General features: G+C 31.8%; 1 protein-coding gene and 1 long non-coding RNA gene across 10 annotated transcripts in view; one reads left to right on the plus strand and one right to left on the minus strand.

Annotated features, from left to right (window-relative positions):
- Nucleotides 1-6397: 6397 nt before the first annotated feature.
- The window catches only part of LOC129285858 (uncharacterized), a 32441-nt gene continuing 13638 nt past the window's right edge, over nucleotides 6398-25200 (minus strand). Inside the window, exons 8-10 of one of the 2 annotated variants that reach the window (XR_008587389.1) lie at nucleotides 8200-8348; nucleotides 7033-7101; nucleotides 6398-6774 (exon numbers count right to left, since the gene is read on the minus strand). This is a non-coding gene — a long non-coding RNA (uncharacterized LOC129285858). The remainder of the gene's footprint in view (nucleotides 6775-7032; nucleotides 7102-8199; nucleotides 8349-25200) is intronic. The other variant, XR_008587391.1, reaches the window with a different exon arrangement.
- Nucleotides 9675-16885, plus strand: LOC129285857 (uncharacterized). Of its 8 annotated transcripts, none has more exons than XR_008587379.1 (4): nucleotides 9675-10325; nucleotides 14242-14353; nucleotides 14466-14767; nucleotides 14881-16678. XR_008587379.1 is itself a non-coding variant. In XM_054921797.1 (2 exons), exons 1-2 carry the CDS (start codon nucleotides 10277-10279, stop codon nucleotides 16184-16186), a joined length of 399 nt encoding a protein of 132 aa, XP_054777772.1. In that variant the 5' UTR covers nucleotides 9714-10276; the 3' UTR covers nucleotides 16187-16678. The 8 variants fall into 8 exon arrangements, 2 of the variants coding, with proteins under 2 accessions (XP_054777772.1, XP_054777771.1); XR_008587381.1 differs by having other exon boundaries at nucleotides 9677-10057; XR_008587378.1 differs by having other exon boundaries at nucleotides 9680-10347; nucleotides 14881-16677.

Consider the following 25200-nt stretch of genomic DNA (forward strand, 5'->3'; position numbering starts at 1 on the left):
TGGAGCAGCAAGATAATGATTATAGAAACTTCTTCTTGGATAAAAATTTAATTGGTCCCCCTAATGAAAATGATTGAAAGGATGCAAAAGATTTTGTGATCTTTTTGAAGGTGTTCTATGACATTACTTTGCAATTTTCAGGATCACTTTATGTGACCTTAAATGTTTGCTTTCAACAGATAGTTGATGTCTTTGCAATTTTATATGAAAGTGCAAACAATCATGATTCCTTGCTTTGTGATATGGCTAAGAGCATGTTGACCAAGTATAATAAGTATTGGGGGAACTCAGAGAAACTTAATCTTTTGCTTGTAATAGCAGTGGTACTTGACACAAGGTATAAAATGAAATATTTGTAGTTTGCTTTTCAGGATATGTTTCCTGAGGCTACACAATGTGAAGCTATCACAAAAAAGTCTCAGATGTCTTGTATCGTTTATATGATCATTATTCAAGTGGGGTTGACACCTCTCAGACTCAAAGTCAGAGTCAGAGTCAGACACAAGCAGCAAGTGAAAGTAGTTTGACTCAATCACTTGGATCAGATCGTAAGCCTTTAACTTTCTTAAGTTTAGGTCTAGGGCTTCATTTCAAAGGTTTCTTGCCCAAAAAGAGATTGAGGTTCATATTTCTCTCTTATGCTGCATTAGTTTTCGCGTTCTTATTTTGCAAAAAAGTAACCATGTGCCACGACAGATGCACAATGAGCCGTAAGGCATAGCATAAAGAAGTCCTACCCTAGGCATATCGGCACATATGCACCACGGTGGCCTATTCACAAGCCGCGACACATGGTACAGAGCCTTACTCTTCAAATTTTCTTCCTCTTTCATATCCAGGTGATCCAGCTTCACTTCGAACCCACGTTTCTAGTTGAAATTACAACCAAACACGCCTGTTAGACTTATTTGGCCACACATCTCACTAATAAATTTAATTAATCTAATTATGCTTAAACAACCAAATTAAAATTTGAGGATGTTACATTAGATGACTTGGATATTTTTTAAAATCCTGAGAATCTAAATGAGTTAAATGATAGAGAATGAAATTTTAATGATAGGGATGATAACAATGTATGTGATCAAGATGAATGGCAATATTAAATACAAGTGGATGTTAGATATATAGAAGAAAAAAGAAATGGTATTAGAGACCCGTTACCAAGACAAATGCGTCGCTAGATTTTTGTTTTGTTTTTTTAAATGTTCATAAAAACTTTGACATTTACTTTGATGGATTGGTGTTTGGAATTAATTTGTATTAAATTTAAAAAGTACTTTTACGTGTTAGGCACTTTTGCTTTGTCTAAGTATCTATAATCATTTAAGTTAAAATTTTTTTAATGATTGTAACCAAATTTTACGTAGTTCCATTTGCACAAAAACAAATTGCTTTTTATAAAATGTCTAAACTATTAATAATCACTTTTTAATCTAAAGTAACAATGTATTGAGCACACATTTTTTAATGATGTTTCCCAATAACCAAATGAAAAATATGTAGCACTGACCGTTATGTTTTAAGGATGAAACTAATGAATTAAGAAAAGTTGGTCTCTTTTATAAATTAAAGTACTGAAGTTTATCTTTTATTGCAATTTGGGTGTGGTGATTTCTCGGTGTTTATATGGCAAAAGCAGATTGGCTTTACCTGTGTTCCCATTCTCCTCAAATTCTTTACTTCTAAACAGCTAGATTCATGCCATTTTGAGGTAAAGTGATCTTTTTCATATCATTTAAAAATGAAATATTTCTTCATTCATTTTACTAAAAAATTCAAATATCAAATTAGTTTTGGCCAAAAAATATTTTTAGTTTATATATGCTCTATGCTTATTTGACAAGTGATGCTTTCATGAGATCAATTAATTATTAGAGACATAAATAATTGTTATAAAACATGAAACTATTTGTCTGAAGGTACTTCTAAATAAGCATTCTCCTTTTTTCTTTTTTTTTAACTTCCATTCTGAGCCTCTAATGGCGTTTGTTCATTAAATTTCACAAAATTCATTGTCTCATATCTGAGTATGACACTAAATTTTTTCTCCATTTTTGCAGCTTGTGTGCCATGAATTTTACATATTTATGGGAGCTAGGCTTCATTCATATGTTCATTCATGTTCTTTCTTTACTTCCAAACAGTTGAATTGCTCGTGTCAGAAAAAAATTAAAAATAAAAAGATCTAAAATCGCATGCCATTTTTGAGGTAACATGATCGTATTTCCTTGTATTTGCAATTCATTTTTAATGATTTTTTGGTGATTTGATTGTAATTAAATTAATCTTCTACATCCTACCTTCATTTTCCCAAAAAAAAAAAATGAAATGACTAGAAATTTGAACTGCCAAACATGCTAAGAAGCACTCCTCCGTTTTTTTATATAAGGAAAAAAAATTATATCACAAAATTTAAAAAAGTTGGTTAACTATAATAATTATATTTAAAAATAAAAAAATTTAGACTAAAATACGATTTGAGCTTGTGAAATCAAAAGCTGGTACTTGTGCTTTAATAATTTGAGCTTCCAGTTTCGCATTCGTTTTCTTTCTTTCTTTCTTTCTTTGTTTTTTTTTTTTTGGGCTCTTGTGATCTTTTACGAGTTTGAAGAAAAAACAACAAAAAGGTACAGCGGTAAATATACATTTAATTTGAGTGATTTTCCTTCTGTGTGTGTGTTGTGTGGGTTTTTTTAACTATTATTTCACTTTCAATTCCTAGGAGTGTTAAGTAGTATTTAAGATTTAAATTCTTTAAAATTGGAATTGGTAAATTTATGGAAAGTTTTTTTAGTATTTTCGTTCATTTTATTATGTTTATAAAATTTAAAATATTCCCTTTCTTTTTTAAAAAAAAAACAGAAATTCACTAATTTTAACTTTAGAAGATTTGAATCCATGAATACTTAATTCTTGTATCTTGTAATGCTTAATTCTTCCATCACTCGCCTGAACATTTTTTTTCTTTTCAGGTTAGTGTTAGTGTGATACAGCTTTCTTTATAGTATTTTGTGTAAACTGTCAAGTGAATTTTTTCATAGTCATCTTCATTTCTTAATTCTTAGTTTGATCTTGTGAAATTTTTTATATTTTTTTAAAAAGGAAAAAAGAAAGAATATAAAAAAGGGCAAAATGACAGAAAATTTTTTAAAAATATGCAAATAGCAATGAAATCCCATGAAATATTATAATTCTTATCAAGTTTTTTAGGGACTTTTTGGTGAAAAAACTAAAATACCTCTAATTTAAATAAATATATATATATATTTGATAATATATATATATATATATATTATCAACTATTTTAGTTTAAATAATGACTAGAATGAAATAAGTAATTACAACTGTTCTTGTACAAATTTTTTATTAATTGAAGTTGTAATTTATATAGGATAAGTTGTAATTACTTGTTTCATTCTCGTTATTGGTATATAAAAAAATAATCATAACTTAAATTAAAATAGTAACTATTATTTTCTTTTTTATTTTAAATTGAGATATTTTAGTTATTCCACAAAAAATAATTAATGGTAGAAAGGTTTTTAAGAATTTAAAAAGAATTATGGTATTCTAAGAGGATTTTTCTGTCATTTTCTCTTAAAAAAGGCTTCCTTCTCCAAGGCATATCGATCAACCGTGTTGTAATCTTGAAAATAATTGGAAGCAATGACACTTTTTGATTGAGTTTTCTTTTATGCGTACTTCTGCACTTGTATCATTGTTAATGCATTGAGAGTCCAGCACAAATTTTCATAATTGATGACATTAAAAAATGTATCAAAATTTTCTGTTCATAAAAGTTGTTAAAATTAATTAAAGCTTATTTATGTTTTCCAAATTATTAATTTATTAAAGAATTAAGTTAAATAAACAATGCAAAATTTGATGGCTGATTTTAAGTATTGCATTTCATTGATCTGATAAGCATGGAATCTGCCTCCTGCCACATCATCCAAAACCACCAAACCTCAGATTCTCCTCATTTGGGCCCTACCATTTCTAAGCCTATTCCTGTGGCTTCTAATCCTCCTCTCAGTATTAGGCCAAGATCTGTTGAAGAAATTGGGCCGTCCCTTTTGGAATCTCCTTCCATGGATTTATCAAAAGTCAATTTGTCTAATGATGGGTAAATCGCCCTTGGTAGAAGAATTAAAAGTCTAGAGCCCATTCAAAAAAAGCCCAATTATTGTTGAATCTGGTAATTCTAAGGCCATTATCCTGTATGTTCCTGTATCTCCATTGATTGAAGTGTCCTTAAAGCTAAAATGTGTGGACTAGGAGCATGACTTTGAGGTCACAGATGCTAGTAGATCCCTGAAAAGGTGGAAGTTATTTTCAGAACTTGATGATGCTAGCACAGATACCCCTGAAACTCAGTCAAATATGAAGCTCAGAAAGTCTCGATGCTATGATAAATCTTCAAGTAAAGCCAAAAATAGATCCTCTTCTCTCTCAAAATGTGCGAACGATTCTACTATTGAAGACGATAATCTCGTTAATGTCCCTATTGCGGTTGAGATCGACTTTCTTGAGGACTAGTTCAAGTTTAACTCTAAGTAAGATGGTTCCATCTCCACTTTTCCTGCTGAAGGCTTTGGTGGCTTGCCTCATAAAGCCACCAAGGGGCCATGAATCTATTATCGTGGAACTGCCAAAGGCTTGGAAAACCTTTGGCAGTAAAAAACCTCAAGGAGGTTATTTCCAAAAATAAGCCAGCACTTGTTTTTCTCATAGAGACCAAGCAGCAAGCATCTTATCTAGATCACATTGAAAAAAGTTGTGGTATGAAGAATGCATGGTACGTGGATCCATTAGGACTCTTAGGGGGCCTAGCCCTTTGGTGGAAGAATGAGGTATCTTGTCAAATTTTGTCCTCTTGCAAAAATTATATTCATTTAGCTTTAGCCTCCATTATATGGGAGGTTTCCACTTTTGTCTCATGTATATATGGCCCTCCTGTTGAGTCTAACTGAAAGCAAATTTGGAATGAAATTGGTCAATGGGCTAAAGGAGTTGTAAACACTGTATTTTGTTCGGGCATTTTTTAAATATAAAATAATAATAAATTCAACTAAAAGATGAAAATTTAATAATATAAATAAAATAAAAAAAGGAGGAATGGCATTAAGGGCCCTAAAAATAAAGTTTATTGCATTTAGGGCCTAAATTATTCTGAAATTACTCTGCAGGCCTTAGGGCCCCAATTGCAATATTTTTTAGAGCAAAAATACTATATTGCGCTTTGTTTGATTTGAATTAGAAACTTGTGTGAACCTTCAGAGCAACGAAGCTCTGTTCAGTGTTTGTCTTGTCTTCCTTCTCATTTCACCACTCGTTGCTCCATTGTTGTTCATTATTTCCTGTGTTGCTATGCTCTCTTCACTATTACTGGCACTTGGCCTGATCCATTCTTTGCTGTCATCGTTCATCCCGAACGCTCTCACAACTTGACCCTAAGCTTCTATCAAAGTCTCGTTCTTGCCGTCTGAAGCTCACATCCTCACACAATCACATCCAATCTCTCGTGGTCCTCAGCATCTCAACACTAAGTCTCTGGTGTTTGCAACTTTGGTAATTAGTTCTATTCTTTGCCTCAACCTCTTAACATTGAATCATATTAATTAGATCCATGAGGTGGTTTAGAAAATGAGAGGACTTTAATTTTAGGAATCAAAAATTTTGTTTAGAATTTCCCTTTTCTCTCTCGGTATCACATTAATGTTTAACCTTATTTTCTTATCTTGGCAAGTCAGATTTGGCAGGACTATTCTTATGAGAAGTTAATAGAAACCAAAAGCTAGTTTTGGTTGTGGTTAAGTCCATCTAACTAGTTGTTTAATCTTTCATTTTAGAAAATTACAGTTACATACGTCAAAAATTAGAAGAATGACATGAGCTTAAGAGAGATATGTATATCTGATTAATTCTAAGAATAAAGAACAGAGTCACATAGCAGTCTTAAGTTGTGTCTTGAATGGTTTGTGTAGCCATATACTTTATATATCTAGCTGATCTCACTCAAGTTTCTTAGCTATCTGTGTATCATCTATACAATTCATATATATTTATCATTGATTGAATCGTTGATGATATCCTTCCTCCACCTTGAGTCTCTGGATAGTAAAAAATAGTATTGCCTAAAAATTTTGAACATTTAGATCATGTGAGTAACCATTGTCAACACAATGATATTTAATGATTTAAACCACATAGCTGACTTTTTTCGAATAGTAAAAACTAGGATGCCATATTTACCTTATGGAGTTTCAAAACTCCTCTCAGCATCCTGCCCCATCCTTTTAGACTTATTCCCACTTGTTAACATGTTTGTAGCTTCTAATTAGTGAGCTTGAATGTTATATATCTAACCCAGAAAAATATTCTTGTAAACATAAATATGAGTGAGTTAATAACTGGAAGCTTGAGATTCTTTACTTCCATGTATTCTTGAACATATTTAGGTAGTAATGACTTGAAGGATGTGTTCAGCTTTACTCTAATCAGACTTTGACATGTCATAAGGAAAGCCACTAGGCCATTTGAAGTTAACCTCTCCAAGTGATAAATGGATATGTAATTTAAACAACTCATGCTAGTGAGAGCTAAGAGCTCCACATCAGTCATTGAGTAGTATGATAATTTTATCTGCAATATGAGGAAATTAACGAGTGCTATTTAATTCTAAATATAGTTGTGATATGAGTGCTACCGCCCCATCGCCTCTCTACAAGCTCTACATGATCTGGATCTGAGATAACTCTTCTTTGCAATCTGCAGAAATGTGTAAGATGAATAGGTTGTTCCTGAGTTTTGATGGTAAAAAAATTAATACACACACATAACTCGAAGTTTAGAAGAAATATAGAGTGAATTTAGTTCATGATTATTTATTGGCACAGTCATTGAGAGGGTAGCATGTTGCAAGTATCAAGGCTTAATTATAGGATTCCTTAGGCCAGGGTTTGCTTAGGAGCAGAGAAAATATCAAAATACCGAGAGAGAGAGAGAGAGAGAGAGAGAGAGTAGAACTTTGTAAGAGAGGCAAGCTTTCACTTTGTTATATCCCTTTCCTCTTCTTCCAAGCTGACAAGTGACCAACTACATAAATATTTGTAAGTTTTAGCATAATTATATGAATAGAGAATATATTAATGCATGCTGTGCTTTACTATCCTTGATCATTTTCTCTTCTACTAATCATAGTCAATTTGTGCAGGTACATAGTATAAAATGGCTTTCAATAAATCACAAAAGCTAATATCAACTATGAGATGGCGTGATTTTAGAAGAGAATTTTTGGAGATTAATAAAGGCAAATATGAAAAAGTAGGTGATTTAAATGAGGCTGCAACTAAAGTATGGAAAGAAATGAGCGTAGAAGAGAGGGAGCCATATAGAATGGAATTAGGTTGTAGCTGAAGTATGGAAAGAAAAATTATAGGATTGTGGAATTAGGTTCTCCTACTTGGATTATGTACATATTTTAAATTTTTTATAATTTGAAATTAGTTTTTGTTTGTAATTGGAATTATGTATATATTTGAATGAAAAGGAAATGAAATCTACAAGTCTAAGCCTTTCCATTATGCACAAGATAACATTTACTATGCATAAGACGATGTCCATGCATGCACAATAGAAAGTCCATGCATTTCAAATATTTCACTAGCCTTAGGTTTAACTGAAATGACAAGTTAGGCAGACCATGTACGACACAACATCTATTATACATAAGACGATGTCCACACATGCACAATAGAAAGTCTATGCATTTTGAAGATTTCACTAACCTTGTTCAATAGAAATGACAAGTTAGGCAAATCATACATGACACAACATCCACTATGCAGAAGATGATGTCCGTGTATACTTAATAGAAAGTCTATGAATTTTCAATATTAAGAAGGAGAATTACATCAGATATGAAAAATTTTATGTTGGTACTAGCTTAGGTACTAAAACAAGTACCCACATGAAATTTGACATGATATTTCAAGTTTGATATATATAAAAAGTTAGCCACTATATCCAAAACATCTAACAATTGTTTCTTTATATAAAAACAAAAAATATCTGTCATTCCCAATTACTTAAACAACATTACTTAGGAATGCTTTCATATACATAATTATTATTGCCTATGTACACCAGAGAAATATAATGTGACTACTCCTCATGCTAAGTTAGGATTCTTACATGTCTTGCGACTATATCTGGCCTCCCCATGTCTTGAACAATAATAAATCTTCTTATCTTGAAATTGAGACTCTATCTTCCTTGTTTGTAGGAAAACAATGTACAACATAATATCCACTATGCACAACACAAGGTTCATATATTCTCACCTGAAAGTCCATGTCATTCCAATTTATCATTAGGCTAGGCTTAACAAAAGGAATGCTCAAGTTAGGCAAATATGGCACAATATAATATCTGCTACGCACAACACAAAGTTCCTATATTCTCACCTGAAAGTCATGTGATTTCAATTTATCATTAAGCTAGGCTTAACAAAATGCACAACTCAATATTTGCAAAAACAATTGAAAGTTTATTTTTGTACAACAAATACTTCAACATTTTTGATAGAAGATTTTTTTCATATTGGATTATATTTTATTCAGTTCACATGTAAAAGTTCAATATAAACAAGTCAACCATCATTATTGTACAACAATTAATCCATTCTAAAACTTTTGTGGCCAAAATAGTTTAGCAACCTTTACCTCATATTAGTAGTAGAATCACAAATAAAATTTCAATCTCAACAACATCACATTATAGTTTGTACAATAAAAAGTCCATCTCATGTGCACCCTACTACTTCATGTAAAACCCCATTAAATGCTTCCATTAAATGAATTGCTACATATTGAATGGGTGAATATCACCTCTGTTACCATTTCATCAGCAGCTGACATGCAGCAATGACAAACCTTAAACTATTTCTACAGCAAAAATGGATGCTGCTCATTTTTTTAGCAAGAACAATAATAATCTCAGCTCACTTCTACATCAAGAATGTGAGAAACCTAAAAACGTCTAGCTGAGATCTTGAAATCATCAGAAGCACTGCTGAATATGGATGAATTTTGAAATCTATGCATCTCGAAAGTTACTCCGCCCCAATAGAGCTCAGAAATCTTCCCATCCTCCAGTTGAATACCCATTATCGTGTTTGTCATCCTCGTTCTACATTTAATTTTATTTCTTCCTATTAAGGGCAAAGTAGTATTTTTGGTCTGAAAAAATATTACAATTAGGGCCCTAAGGCTTGTAGAGAAATTTTAGAATAATTCAGGTCCTAAGTGTAATAAACTCTATTTTTAAGGCCCTCAATACCATTCCCCCTAAAAAAAATTAATAGGGTTTTATTTTATTTTAGCCTAAGTAATCTTCTGTTAATTAGGATTCTGTTTCGTTTAGTTAGTTAAAACAATTAATTTAAAAAAGTTAAAAATTAAAAAAATATTTTTTCTTAAATTTTAATAATTAAGAAAATCTAGGATTAAGAAAAGATTTTTCTATTTTAGATTATCTTTCTTTTTTACAAAAAATAAAAAAGTCAATCAAAATTTAAAAATGGTAGTTAAAACAAACCTAACAAAATCCTAAAAATTAATTAAATAAAAGTTTCTTTTGAATTTTAATAAAAAATTGAGGTTTGAAATAAAAGATCCTTCATTTTAAATTAAAGTAATATGTGTGTGTGTGTGTGTATTTCATTTTTTTTAAAAGAAAAGGGTTATAAAAAAGAAAAAAAGCACCGAAGGATTAAAGTTTTTTGGTTCATTATGCAAACACACACGCGCGAAAGAAAACACAGAGAGAAGAGACGCACGCAAAAGAAGAGTAGAAGAGTAGAGAAAAGGGGAATACACAAGCTTCAGAAGTCTACTTCCCTGCTTCTACTTTTGGAAAACGTCTAAGTTGAGGAAGAAGAAAAAGACCAAATTCATATGTTGAAGAAAGGTGGCGTTGCAGAGGAAATTCGGCGCTATGTGAGGAAGGAAAAGCGAAATCAAGTCAGAGTTTGTAGATTCACACTACCCAGGTATTTATTTATTTATTTATTTTTTTCCCTTCTAGTCTTCGATATAAAGGGAATGGCTGGAGATTTTTTGAAAAGAGGGGACAAAGGTGGGAGCGATTTTTTGAAGAGCAGAGTTTTGAGAGCTTTGAGAGAGAGAAAACTAAGAGAGCACGAGAGAATTTGAGGCAGAGAGAGTTGAAGGCAAGAGGATGATTGAGAGCTAGAGGAAGGAAGCAGAACATGGCAGAGGGAAAGACCAAATGTTCAACAAGGAAGAAGGAACAATTGAGTATGTCCATCTCTGTCAAAAGGTTCAAAGCCAATCTTGAGTCTGATTTAATAAATATTTTGATTTCTGGACTATCTCTATATCCTATTTCATAGCGTTTATGTTGATGTTGAGATGCACAAATGGATTTGTACAGATATTGCCTAAACATAGAAATCCCTTTGTTCTTTTTCGGTCATGAATTTGAATGGATATATGGATTAAAAGGTTGAAAACACACTTCCTTTGATATTTATCAAAGTTGTTTGCTGTGGATTGATGATTGTTAGGTACATATTGCTCTGGATTTTGATAAATTGTGTGTACCTGTCATTCTTGAGATTTTAGTTGTTGGAATCATTCATTCTTGAAATTTTTATAGCTTAAGATAAAGGACATTTATGTGGCCTTGATTTCTGTGATGAGGTTACCACTGTTATGAGTATGAAAGTCTTTGCCTTGATTCCTAGATTTACTTGTCTTTATTTCTTGGTTCTGTTTCTTGACTTCATGGATTTTTATGTACTGTTGTAGATGTTATTTTGACCTGAAATTTTGTACCCAACCTATCCTTAAAGTCTGGTTTGAGGCATAAAATTTTCATGATTTTTAGATCTAATTTTCCTTGTTAAGTATGCTGAGTTTTAAAGGCTGGTTGAGAAACTTTCTGTCACCCTGATAGCTCACTTTGTTGATTTTTCTCTAGCTGTACCTAGGTAATCCTTGCACGAAATTTTGGATAAACATTCCTCTTCTTGTTTTGTTTGATGTATAAAATTTTCATGACTTTTGAAGCCCATTTGCGCGGTCAAATATGCTGGTTTTGGAACTGATCATGAAAATCTTTCCTTTATCAGTTCATTATAGCTTGAGTAATGTGTTTTTATGTGCTGATACAGAGGTGAATTTAGTCCGAAATTTTGTATCCATGACCCTCTCTAACTGTTGCTTGAGACATAAAATTCTTAGAATGTTTAGATCTCATTTATCCATTCAATTACATCTAAGAGTCTGTTGATAAACCTCATGTTAATTTTACAGCTTAATTGGTGAATTTTTTTCTTCTTGTACGAAGGCACTTTTGAGCTAAATTTTTGTATCTATATTTCTTTACATGTGCAATTTGATGTGTAAAATTTGCAAGATTTTTAGAGTTCCTTTGTTTAATCAAATACAATAAATTTTGCATGATAGGCAACATAACAGGGATATTCTTGAACAACCAATATCGCAAAAGAAAATTAAAATCCTCATAAAATGATCTTCTACCATGTAAATTAATAAGATTTTGCAGGTATGAAGATCCAACTTGTATATATTAATATGGGTTTCAAAAGCCCATTATTAAAATTAACTCTTTTTTTATATATAATTTAAATCAATAAAATATTTAAGTCTAATGAGAGATTTCAAGAATCTTCATAGTGATATAAATTAAGTACATCATCGTGTGGGATAATAAATCCTTGCAGATGATATGATTATCACCTTGTATATACTAAATAAATAAATTATTTTTGTAAATAAAATTATAAACTTTTTTAATAAAATTAATTAATCAAATTAAGGTATTCAATCTTTTAGTCATGAGATTTTTGAATATCCATAACCTCTAGAATAATCGTCTTATCATGTAAGTCAATAAAGCTTTGCAGATATAACGATTAAAATTTCTATATTTAAAAATATAAGTTATATAATTACACATTAAAATATATTTAAAATAAATATATTATTTAATCCTTTATTGTATGAGGATTTTGAATTTTTGCAAATATTTAGGATAATTATATTACCATAAAAGTCAATAAGACTTTGTACGTATGATGATTAAGAGTCTCTTAAAAAAGTATATATGTATGAACATTCTAAAAATAATAATATTATTAATATTTAAAATTTTAAGTAAATAAATTAAGTTGTTAAACTCTTTTATCGTGTGAGATTTTGAAATCTCCACAGATATATAGAATAACTGTATTACCGTATGAGCTAATAAGGCTCTGCAGGTATAGTAACTAAATTCTCAATCATAAAATATAAAAAAAATATAAACTCTTTTCTTTTCTTTATTTCAAAAATTTAAAAAATAATTAAAATTAAATTATTTTTTTCAATTTAAAACATACATATCAAAATTTTAGAAAATTGTTTTATTTGTAAGATGGTGAATTACTTCTAATTAATTTCTCTTCAAAAAAATATTTTCACCAACAACTTTTAATCTCGAACTACGTGAACTTTGATTCCAATCGCAGGGTACTTAGCCCTTAGAGTTTGATTCTGAGTCAAGTCTTTCCTTGTAAATAAATAAATATTTTTTACTTAATTATTATCATTTTTTTAAAACACGTGAATAAGAAAGAGATAATTAAAAGAACTGTAAAGCCATATTAATTTAGCATAATGAATTTTAAGTAACCGTTCTCACGAACGGGTGTTGTGGGGTACCTAACACCTTTCCCACACTCAATTGACTCTCAAACCTATTTTTTAATTTCGCAAACCATCCTTAACTCCTTTAAATGATTTTTCAAGATTTTCTTCAAAATTTTGGTGGCGACTCCCATTTCTTTAGTCTTCTTTCTGAAGGCCAGAACCTTTTCTTGCGCGCACTATCCGTGTCGCATTTTTGGGTGTGACAGTTGGTGACTCTGCTGGGGATAGTTGGGAAGTCAAGCCTATATAAGTTTGTTGTGCTCAAGATATAATCTGATTTTTCTTTTTATTATTATTATTATTCCTTTTAATTTGTGTGTGCTTTTCCCCCCTCTTTTTCTCTTCTCTCTCTCTTTTCATTTTTTATAACATGTCTTAGGATAGATAACATGTGGAATAAATCTTAGGATAGAAGACTTTTATTTGTACATATATTTATCTCTTTGTTTGATCTGATTAGTAGATGAGGGTTGGGCAACATTAGGAATAAGATGACAGGCTTGCATACTCTCTTCACACACTGTACACTTACACAATTCGACACACAAATATTTTAGGCTCTATACCCGGGTCGATGATTACCATAGGTTAGTAGAGGTTGGTAGTGGTTTTCCTGAGGAGTTTTTGAACTCTCGGAGGTTACTGTGAATACCTCACCTAATCTGTTACTTACTCAATAGATTTGGTCCCTGTAGAATTTATGTTCTCGGAAGGTCAAAATTATTAAGTAAGGTCTTCACCATTTGGTGAGGGCATCTTGGGAACCTTTTTTTGACTGAATGAAAGTCTTGGATCTTAAAGGCTTAGATTGGGTGAGTGAAAATCTTGATCCTCTTCACTAAGAGCCATATTCAGGATCTTAATCTTATTTTAAGATATGTCCAGCCCTATATTAGTGATTCTCAGAATGACTAGTTAATTTCATCTATTACTAAAGAAGAACTCAAGCAAGCCGTTTTCCAACTTGGGGGATCCAAAGCTCCAGGGCCTGATGGCTTTAATAGCCACTTTTATCAATATTCTTGGGAAGAGGTCAGTGACTCTTTTTTTGCTTATTAATAATATTCTGTTCAAAGATGAAGATCCTAGCTCCCTGAATGAAACAAACTTGATTCTTATACCTAAGATTGAAAGGCCTGAAACAATTAGCCAATTTAGGCCTGTAAGTCTCTGTAATTTTGCCTTCAAAGCCCTCTCAAAAGTCTTAGCTAACAGATTCAAGGGTATTTTGGGTGACTGTGTGTCTAAAAGTTAAAGGGCTTTTGTCCCTAGCCGGCTTATTCATGATAATATCATCTTAGTGCATATGGTGTTTCATTTTTTAAAAATGCACAGAGTGGGAAATGACTGTTTCTTTGCCTTTAAAATGGATATGAATAAAGCTTTTGATCGGTTGGAATAGGATTTCATTGAGGCTGTCTTAGCCAAGATGGGATTTTATGAAACTTGGATAAAATGGATTATGAAATGTGTGATGTGTCTTGCTTTTAATATTTAGGTTTCTGGTAAAAACATTGCTCGCATTCAGCCAAAAAGAAGGGTGAGGCAAGGCGACCCACTATCTCCATACCTCTTCATAATTGCTACCGAAGTGTAATCTCTTATGCTAAGTAAGCATACTGCAAATGGTGACATTATAGGAATCAAAATTACTGATGAATGCCCAATGCTGACTCATTGCCTGTTCACTGATGACACAATTTTATTTCTTCATGTTGATAGAAAAAATTACATCATCATTAAAGGCTCCTTCAATCCTATTGCAATGCTTCAAGTCAGCGTATTAACTATGATAAGTCATCATTATTTTTCTCTGCAAATACTTCACAAGTTGGCAAGGATGAAGTTTATTGTTTCCTTCATGTTAATGTTGTGGATAATCCAGACTTATATTTGGGCTTACCAGTTTTATGGGGACGTTCAAAAGTCGCTGCTCTTGCCTATGTGAAGGACAAAGTGGGCATCAAAGTTCACAACTGGAAAAGCCAATTTCTCTCCTTTGCTGGTAGAGAAGTTATGATAAAGTCCGTAACTAACGCTATCCCTATTTACCCCATGACTTGTTTCAAATTTCCTAAGAGGACATGTACTAAATTGAACTGTCTTGTTGCTAATTTCTTTTGGGGACTGATTTTAGGAATTCCATTCATTGGAAAGCTTGGAGCAAGCTATGTGCCCTAAAAAAGGATGGGGGCTTTAGTTTTCATGACTTTATGAATTTCAATGATGCACTTCTAGCCCAAACAGCACGGTGAACATTGCAGAATCCTAATCAATTATGGGTGCAAGTTCTCAAGACAGTCTACTTTCCTACTAGTTCCTTCCTTCAAGCTAAAAAAGGGGCACGAGCCTCATGCGCTTGGAGCAGCATTTTGCAAGGTCGTGACATTCTCTTAAAAAATGCTTGTTATAGAATGGGACATGGGAAAGACATCTTGGTTTGGACTGATCCATGGGTACTTGGATTGCCTAACTTCAAGGCTGTGTCCTGTGATAGTGCTGTCATAGATAAAGCTCTTAAAGTTCAAGACCTTATTTCCAATGGGGCTTAGGATTTGCAACCCATTTTGTCTACTGCTTCGACAATCACCATTAATCAAATTCAAAAAATTCGAATACCTTTGTATCCCTCTTCAGATGTGGTTGTTTAGACTAGAGCTAATAATGGAAAATACACTGCTAAACTTGGGTATTAGTTAGAATATGACCAACATCACCCTGTGATCCTTGCTGATCCTGGCTCATCTACTGAGTTCCCGAAGACTCTTTAGAGGCATGTGTGGAATCTAAATATTCATCCTAAAGCTAAGCATTTCATGTGAAGAGCTCTAAATGGAGCACTAGCAACACAGGAGGCTCTTTTCTTAAGGAAACGTGCTGCTGACCCTCTTTGCCCTTTTTGCAAATCTCAATTAGAATCTATAGAACATATGTTACTGCTATGTGATTGGTCTAGAAAAATCTAGTATGGTTCCCCTCTGATTCTAATAACTGATCCCATGCATATATCCTCATTTGCAAACTGGTGCAAATTCTTTCTAGTTGATGACAGTCCAATTACTGATTATGACAAATCTTACATAGCTTGCTTATGCTGGAATATATGGAAAACCAGGTCTACATCAGTCTTTAATGCAGCAGCTCTAAATCCCAGCCAAGTTCTAATATCAACAGCTGCAGCAGTGGATGAATTATGGAAAATTAATCACTTAGTGCAAAATATCACTGGGTCCTCTAAGGTTTTCAATTCTGTTTGGAAGCCCCCAGATTCTGGTGTTAAAATTAATTTTGATGGAGCATTTTCAAAAGCTACAAAAATGGCAGCCATTGGCATCATTGCTCGTGACAGCTCTGGGACCTTTCTTAAAGGCTGGCGTGAGGTTGTTGATGCTGATTCTAGCTTTTATCTGAACTTTTGGCTTGCTAGAAAGCAGTACAATTAGCCTCTGAATTTAATAAGGGCAAGGTTATTATTGAGCTGGATTGTCTTGATCTCTTTCGAGCCTTGATTCACAGGGATATTTCTTATTTTCCCTGTCCTGGCCTTGTCATGGGTTGCTGGAGGGTTTATTGGCTATCACAGAGTCCTTGCATTTTCTTTCCTTTTGGTTTGTCAAACGTGAAGGTAATTCTGCTGCTAATTGGATAGCAGCCTCCACTTTAAAGGATGTGGATGTGAATGGATGGGTCTTCTGTCCACCACCTCCTCTTATTTGTCTTCTTCTGAAGGATTTTGATCATTTTCAGTCTTCTTTCCAGCGTCCTGTGTTGAATCGTGATAGAGAAGGAATTGGTTGATTTGTTGTAGCTTCTTTTGTTTTGTCTTTTGCTAGGTCTTGGCCTTTTTAGCTTTTGACTATTATGTTGCTTTCGTTATTTTCTGTTTGTAAACTCTTATGCTTCCTTTAATGGAGTTTCTCTTTGGTCCAAAAAAAAAAAAAGTTCATTGATTTGATATATGCATGTGTATTATTTTATACCTCTTTGGCCACTATAATGGTCGCTTCTGATTAAGCATTTCTCTTCGGATAAGATTCTAAAATTTAGAATTTACAATATAAAATATCTTCAAATTTCATATTAAAATATAAAATATCTAGAATATATGTGAAATTTAAGAAGACAAGAAAGAATGTAAAATATCGAAAACACATAAAGAGAAATCATAACAAAAATATCATTTTGACCATAATGTAAAATGGTAGATTATGAAGAAAGTTAAATTCTTGCTGTAGCATACCTTTCTGGGTAGTGGGAGAGAGATAAGGGGAACTAGTGGACCATAGCCCTCCCAACTTTTTAATTTTATTTTAATAAAACATAAGAGTTATATATGTCCGGCCCCACTAAAATATATTTTGTATCTATAATATATTTAATATTAAACATAATATTACTTTCCTTTTAATAAATATAAAAATATTACAATAATATATTATTCAAAGTTGAAAAATTCTAGCATCTAAAACGTATGTGTAATATATAAATATAATATAAAATTTACTACTAGAAAAGAGGAAGGTTGCCAATTTTAATTTAGGGTATATAAATGTCAAATATACTTTGTCTTGTTTGTGCAGTTTTACCTCTAAGTTTTGAAAAGTTGCTGCCACTGTTCACAGCTTCAAGGCCATTAGGTACGTGTATGCCTTTTGTCTTCTTTCATGTTTTTTTTTTTTTTGTTTGCTTGCATGATATTCCTTCTTTTTTTTTTCTCCTCCACCATTCACTTCTTCAAGGCAATTAGGTGTGTGTATGTGGTGTGTCTTGTTATATGTTGTTTTTGTTTGCGTGCTCTATTCCTTCTTTTTTTAAAAAAAATTTTTTTTCTCTTTTTTATTGAATCAAAGAACTTGACTTGGCTACCCCTACAATCTCATTTTCTTAAGCCCTCCAATTAAATGAATGCGAGGATAAAGTTGAGGTGAGCCACTTTAATTTCCAATATACTTTGCTTTTTCAATGTTTAAGATTTTATTGTGCAATTTGTGTTATGATTTACAATTCTTTTTATATATATTTAATATATTGTGCAATTTGTGTTATGATCTTGTGGTTTTTTTATTCATCCTAATATTTTATATAATATAATTTATAATCTATAGCATTATCTATTGCAAGGAGGACCTAACCATTATCACAAATTCTTAGGTGTAGCATTATCTAAATTTTCATCAAACTATCTCATTAAATTAGAGCAAATAGATCACTTATGTGGAGAGTTAGAGCATGGAAAATAGGACATAATGTGGGAAAATAAATTGAAAAGAAATCAGAGAAATAAATCTTATAGAGGCAGAGTTGCGTGAAGATAACAACAAATAAAAAAAGAAAGAAAGAAAAAAAATATACCTAGAGCTAGTGTCAAAGAGACAATTGTTTTAGGAGAAGAGAGAAGAGGAGAGGGGCAGCAGGAGAGACGAGAGACCGAGGGACAAGAGTTGTGTGGGTCTTGCTGGCATGAAGCTGCTCAATCATGAGTGGCTGGGATTCATTGACACAAAGAGCTGCTGAGAGACAAAGACACAAACAGAGCTGAGAGACAGAGAGGAAGGGAGTTGCGATTGGGTTTCAGGCAAGGTAATGGAGATAGAGAGAGAAAGGGAGGGAGCTAAGAGACACAGAGACAAAGAAAGAGACAAAGAGGGAGGAAGTTGAAAGACATAGAGATGGAGACGAAGACAAACAGGGACTATCTGTTTTGAAAAAAGAAGCTAAGACAAGGCACGAGGCTCTAAAAATTAGCCTATTCCATGTCACCTATCACTAGAAGGGGATGTGGATTTAAGAATCAACTTCTCCCATCTCACATGTGATGTGGATTCTTTAGAATTTACGTCCCTAATGACATGGGTGATGTGGATTCTTAGAATCCATGTCCCCATCCTCTCAGGGTGACGTGAATTCTTTATAATCCACATCCCCCTCCTCTTTGGGTGACGTGGATTCTTAAAAATTAAAAGAAATATCTTTTTAGCATCCACATCCTCTATTTTTTTGGGTGATGTGGATTGTGTTTTTTTTTTAACTTACATTTTCAAAATGTGATGTGAATTAGCATAGTAAAAGTGCCTTTTTGTAGTAGTGAGTATAGGCCCTGACATTGTTCTTGTAAAAGATAAAGCGATGACAAATCATTTGAATTAACTTCACTTATTTGAATGGACTGACATTGAGCACCTTATTGATAATAGTAAGCATATATTATGATGTGACAGCCTTTTCCAACTTGGTTGAGCTGCATATAGATGATTTGGGTGTGAAAGAATTATATTCAGGTCATATGCTTTCTAGCTTCCTAGTCTTTTCTCAGCAAGTTGCATATTTTAAAATTAAATGAATGTAAGAAATTGCATAACATATTCTTGGATAACAATCTCCAACTACCTTGTTTGAAGGTCTTGGAATTGCAATATTGTCCAATGTTCCAATCATCAATTTTCCAACCCTTTGTTGCTCAAAGTCTGGTGCGATTGGAAAGATTAACAATTGATGAAGGTTGTGAGAAGCTAAGACAATTAATTGCTTATGAGAGAGCTTGGGAGAAGAAAATGTTGATAATGTTGATGCTAAGAAGAGTTATAGCTTTCCATTCCCAAAGTAAAAATATCTTCAAATTGGAAGATGTGATAAAATCTTAGAATTTATTTATTTTTAAAAAAATAAATTTTTGTACTTTCTCAACCGGTTAATTTGAAAACCAATTTGAATTTTTTTAGGAATTTTTTTAATTTTTTAGTTGCTTATCTTGACTAGTTTTATTGACACCCGATTTAGAAAGCTTTTAATATTTTTTTGATTAAAATTTAAATAACTTTCTAAACTGGTTATTTGTAGAAACTAGTCTAGAAGTCTTTAAAATATTTAAAAATATAATTTGTAATTGCTTTCTAACCAGTTATTGTGTATAACTAGTCTAGAAACACTTTAGAATTTTTCAAAAAACCCTCACATTAGTTCATTTTCATTATAGATCATATTTGCTCGCACGTCTCCCTCTCACTCGATATCTTACGAACGACTGGCTAAATCAAAGTCTAAAACCACCTTCACATTGTGCTCCATCATCTTTGCCTTCTCGCTCCCTTCTTCATCTTCTCCCACCCTAAACTACCCCATTTTTAAACTTGAACCAAGCTTTAGATTAAACCTAGAATTGTAGAGCTTGAAACCTAGAATTGTGCTTGTGCCTAGGTATTTTGTCTTCTCCCTCCCTCCCTCGTGCTCATGTGCTCCAACTGCTTCACCCAAATTTTTTTGTTCTATTTTCTAAATTCTATCATGCATTTGGTGTTCATTGTTTTTTCATTTCAATTTATCTTGTGGGTAGCTTTAAGTCTTGCTTGTGGTTGCCTTTGAAGCTTTAATCCTTACTTCCATGTCCTGCTTTAAGCTTTATAGGTACTTTGAGCTTTGTTTTGGTTTAATTTGTGGATTAAATTTCGTGAGCTTCATTTTGAATTTGCTTCTGTGACTTTTTGTGAGCTTGATGTTTATTTTAAATTAAAAAAAAAGAGCTTGTGAGCTTTAGTGATTGAATATTCTTGACTATGCTTTGGCTTGATTGTTTGATTATGTTTAATTTTCCATATTTGATTGGTTAATTTTGATGGCTGAAACTAATACATTTTTCTAACTTAAACATAAACTTGATTGGTTAGTTTTCCATATTTGATTATTTACTAAAAGTGAAACCATCTAAACTTAATTGTTTCAATGTTAAATTTTGTTAGCATGATTTTTGAATATTCACATTGCTCCAATGTGTTAGCAATGATCAGTGTATTTTTTGTAATTTGGTGGAGTACTGGTAGAAGAGGCCAAAGGTTCTTAAGGATTGCATGACTAGTTTTTTTTTTTTTTTTGTCTCCTAAAATTGTCAGAAAGTGATATTGTCAATTGTAAAATTATTGAAAAGGTGAACTTTTAGGGGATACTTTGCTGAAATTTTTTTTAAAATTATGAGTGTTAGCTAAATTTGTTTGAAATTGTTAGCTTAATTAGTAATAAGCTTTTTGTTTGGATTAATATAACTTAGCCTTTGTGAATTGAATTGTTAAATTTGCTAGCCCTTTCCTTTCTTAGTTTGTTGGCTTAGCTTATTGTGCTTCTATGATTGGTTTATTTTTTGTGATCTGGTGGAGTGTTGGTAGAGGAAGTCAGAGGCCCTTGGGGATTGCATGATTGGTTTTTTGTCTTTTAAAGTAATATTTTCAATTGTAAAATTATTAGAAAGTCCAACTTTTAGGGGGGACTTTGTTGATTTTTTTAAAAAAACTTATTATTTAGCCCCTTCCTCTATATGAAAAGGTCTAAAGAATTTAAAGTTGGCTTCCCTCGTCCTCCCACCTATTAGACAGGAAGGAAGCCAACTCTAAAGAATATTTCTCATTTTCCTCCAAAAAATTACAAATTTCCAACTTAAATTGGAAATTTTGGGAATGAGCGATAATAATTTCTCAACTTTTTTTCATTTTAAGAATTTAACCATGGATCGAAGTTAGATAAATGCTAAATGATATACCAAAGAATATGATAACGGGGTAAAGGGGTTTTTGGACTTTGCTAAAAGGGATGCCAAACATAATAGTGAGAAGTTTTATTGTCCATGTGTGGATTGCTTGAAAGAGAGGCCATTAAAAGCCATAGAAATATACACACATTTGATTTGTGAGGGATTTTGCAAAAGTTATATAGTATATATATGGCATGGTGAAGAAGTGAAAAGGTTGAGGTCAAGTACATCACAACAGTGGAAGGTTGATGATGGTGATTATGATATGGAGGATTGGTTGGAGGACGGGATTAGCTAGTTTTTATTTGCAGGTTATATGAAAAATTTGCCCTAAAAAATATGGGGTTGTAAATGAAACAAACAAAACAATAAAAAAAAGATTAATTTCTAAACCGATTAATGTTATAATGATTTACAAAGTATATCTTATAAACAGGTTAACGTCATAATTGGTTTTGAAAGTATGATTTTCCAAATTGGTTACGACATTAACCGGTTTAGAAGATGTACTTTCTAAACCAGTTATCAATGCATAACTAATTTAGAAAGTACATCTTCTAAACTGGTTGGTTTAAAAGGTTTGCCACCCATATCTAAATTGATTCCAGAATTGATTTAGATAGGCTTTTATAATTGATTTAGATAGCCCTTTCTATACTACAATGAGTATGAAACTTATTGAATAAGGATCGACAGTTTTATACTTCCTTTGACATTAATTTGCATATTAATATTCCAAAAACACATGTCAAAAACTTTGATGGATCCAAATTTACAAATAAAAACTACAATCGATCTCTAACTCTATATCTAATTAGAATTAGCGATCAATTTGACAATGAAAATTCGTTGGTCTCTGATATATTTCTTTTTAATGTCTCTAAATATGTCTCTATTACTAAAATAATAATATGCAAAAATCTAGAGATAGGGTTAGAGGTCACTATCTTTTGGTTAAATTTATCCATTGCTAAATCTGTCACTAATGAAATAAAATAAAAATATAAAAATATCTTATAATTCTAGAGACAACATTATTGACAGCCATACATCCCTCTCTACTTGTATATAAATGTGTGTCTCAAATGTTGTCTCTGAACCATTTTTTTTTTAAATAAGAGTTAGTGATGGATTGGAGATGATAGATGAGCTTAATGACGATGTACTTACCCTGTGTAAATGCATCTCTATCATTACTAGATAGATGGAGTAGATTCAAATAGTTGGATAGTGTGATGAGATTTTGTGACGTTGTGACTACTATGAGGATATTGGAGTTAACATGATATTGGTAATGGAAGAGAAAAAGTTGTGTTGTATTGAGATATTTTGTATTACTACTTCAACAAAGGACTATAAGAGCACCCTTATCAAAGCGCTTATGTGCAAAAACACAATTAAAAATAAAGGCAAAATATATTGGAGTACTTTTATTTAAAAGCACTTTAATAACCCCACCATATAGGAGCACTTTTCTAGCTAAGTGCCATTATAAGACAAAAAAATAATTTTTAACTAAAAAGCATAGAGTCACCCCTATCAGCTTAACCATAAGCGCTCCTATATGCTATTTAAAAAATGAAAAAAAAATCAGCATAAAAGAGCACTTCTACTGGATCGGTCAATTTGTTAAAACAAAATATAATAGAAGTGCTTCTGTAGCCTTTTTTTTTTTTTTTGTAGTGTTTGAGAAGTATAACATGTTCATGTTTGCTAGACTAAGTAGGAATATATTAGCTTAGCCTATGTGCTTGTCATGACTCCGATTTTGTGGGGGGGGGGGGGTAGGAGAGTTATATACCCATGTGCACTTTGTTATTATTATTATTTTGAAAAAAGTCAAACTACTATATTAATAGAAAGTCATGAATTAAAAACTAAAGGTAGTTAATGTTGGACAGGGAAGCACAGCGAAAGATTAAAATTTTAAATTCTCTATCCTGATATGGACTAAACGAAATCGTTTAAGTCAAAGTGGGAAGAAAGGTTACCTTTTTTCGTGCTTCACATGCGTCCTTTTCAAGAGTTTGCATCTTAGGAGCTGACAACATAAATCTGCTCCCTTTACCAGTATCCACACGAACAGCTCTCTAACTTAAATAGCGTGCTAGTGCTTTTAGCGTCCGTTCTTCTTTAAATGTTAGTTTTCCTTTCTCTAGGGTGTTTTGTGGCTCTCAAAATATTTGACCATCAAAACTTTTCTAACTTTCTTATTTTGCACGTCCCCCTGTATCTACTATATATTGATTAGGGTTTTTACCTTCCTCTTGAAGAGTTAACCAAAATTTAGATTAAATTTATCTCATGAATAAAATCTATAATATCATATCTAATTTAAATTTATCTTATAAATTCAAACTATAAAACTAATATGATATTCTTTCGTATCATGTTAGTTATTAATTTAATCTATCATATAAAATTAAATTTAAAACTAACACAATATAATATAATATATATATATATATCTCACACACACACACATATATTATATTTTATATATATATATATATATACACGAATATATATATATATATACATATATATTTCAAATATATATTATATATATTTAATTTTATATATCATATATATATATCACACACATATGAATATATATATTTCAAACATATATATATATATATAATTATATTTTATATTTATATTTCATAAATAATATATTATAAATATTTATATATATATAATATATGTATAAAATTCATTCACCTTATATTACATTCATAGAATCTAGACATATTTCAGATTCAATAAACTTGAATATTATAGTTCGAGTTGGGTTGTTCTTGTGTTGATCTTGTAGGCTTATATGAAATTAGCAATAGGCTAATTATGTTATAAATATTTATCAAATAAATATTCAAATATATATATATATATATATAATTCATTCACCCTATATTACATTCATTGAATCTAGACATATTTAGATTCAATAAACTTGAATATTATAGCTTGAGTTAGGCTGTTCTTATGTGCGACCCTGTAGGCTTATATAAAATTGGCAATAGACTAATTATGTTATTAGCCCACAAGTCACAAGTGACCTCTAGCAAGACATTGTAACTATCAAATTCATATGGAGATTGATGAACCGATGTAACTTATCATGTAACCATATTACATCCCTTTTGTCATATGATATTTTAGTCAAGTATGAGACATGAAATTGTCATTTTTCTTTACCTAACCATTACTTTCTCGATCTCTAAGTGAACTGACTGTAGCAATGAAAAAAACTCTTTCCATTGTAGTATGACCATATATTTTTTCAGTCTTACTCATCGAGAGATCCAGTAATATCTCTCACTTAACGTGAGGGACAAATTGCATCTTGACCACTCATATTCCTCTACATAAATATCACTAAACTCAATTATAGCTTTTATGATCACTCGGTCAAAGGTGACTTTTGACTAGGTCATAGTTCAATGGTCATTATGTAAGAATTCATGATGATCTTAGGTCAAAGGGCTTAGTGATATAGTTACATATGAGATAAGCTGATGACTTATACCATTCAGCTTTTTCATAGCAGGTTAGTCCAGTACCTTATACTCTTTCAAGTGTCCATGACTTTGATTTATATCTCTATAATTAATTAAAGTCATACTAACCTTGTTTCATCTATGATCTCTTATAGATGACCGACCAGAGACAGACATTTTAGTTTGTCTAAGGATACAGTTATCATAGTGAACATGTAGTTGATATGATAACAAGAGAGAAATTCATTAAATAACAATGTGTATAGTACAATAATTGGTTCTAGGGCATAATTTTCAACAGTTAATGAAAAAAGACATGAAAAAACGAAAAGGAATCAACGGGTAATATAGAAATATCAAGCTTTGAGACAGAAACTGAACAGTAATCTTGAAGCAAGCGATGAATGTCCTATTGAAGTTTGCTCAGCTGATCGAATAT

This window comes from Prosopis cineraria, unplaced genomic scaffold (genome assembly GCF_029017545.1).
Source record: "Prosopis cineraria cultivar Desert tree isolate PC_DT_omini unplaced genomic scaffold, ASM2901754v1 PC11, whole genome shotgun sequence".
In the NCBI taxonomy this organism is placed as follows: domain Eukaryota; kingdom Viridiplantae; phylum Streptophyta; class Magnoliopsida; order Fabales; family Fabaceae; genus Prosopis; species Prosopis cineraria.

Coding starts and splice junctions, on each gene's coding strand:
- LOC129285857 (XM_054921796.1), top strand. CDS start 9,963: ATGTTGAAGAAAGGTGGCGTTGCAGAGGAAATTCGGCGCTATGTGAGG. Junction 10,058..15,858: donor TGTAGATTCACACTACCCAG/GTATTTATTTAT, acceptor ATGGAAAACCAG/GTCTACATCAGTCTTTAATG.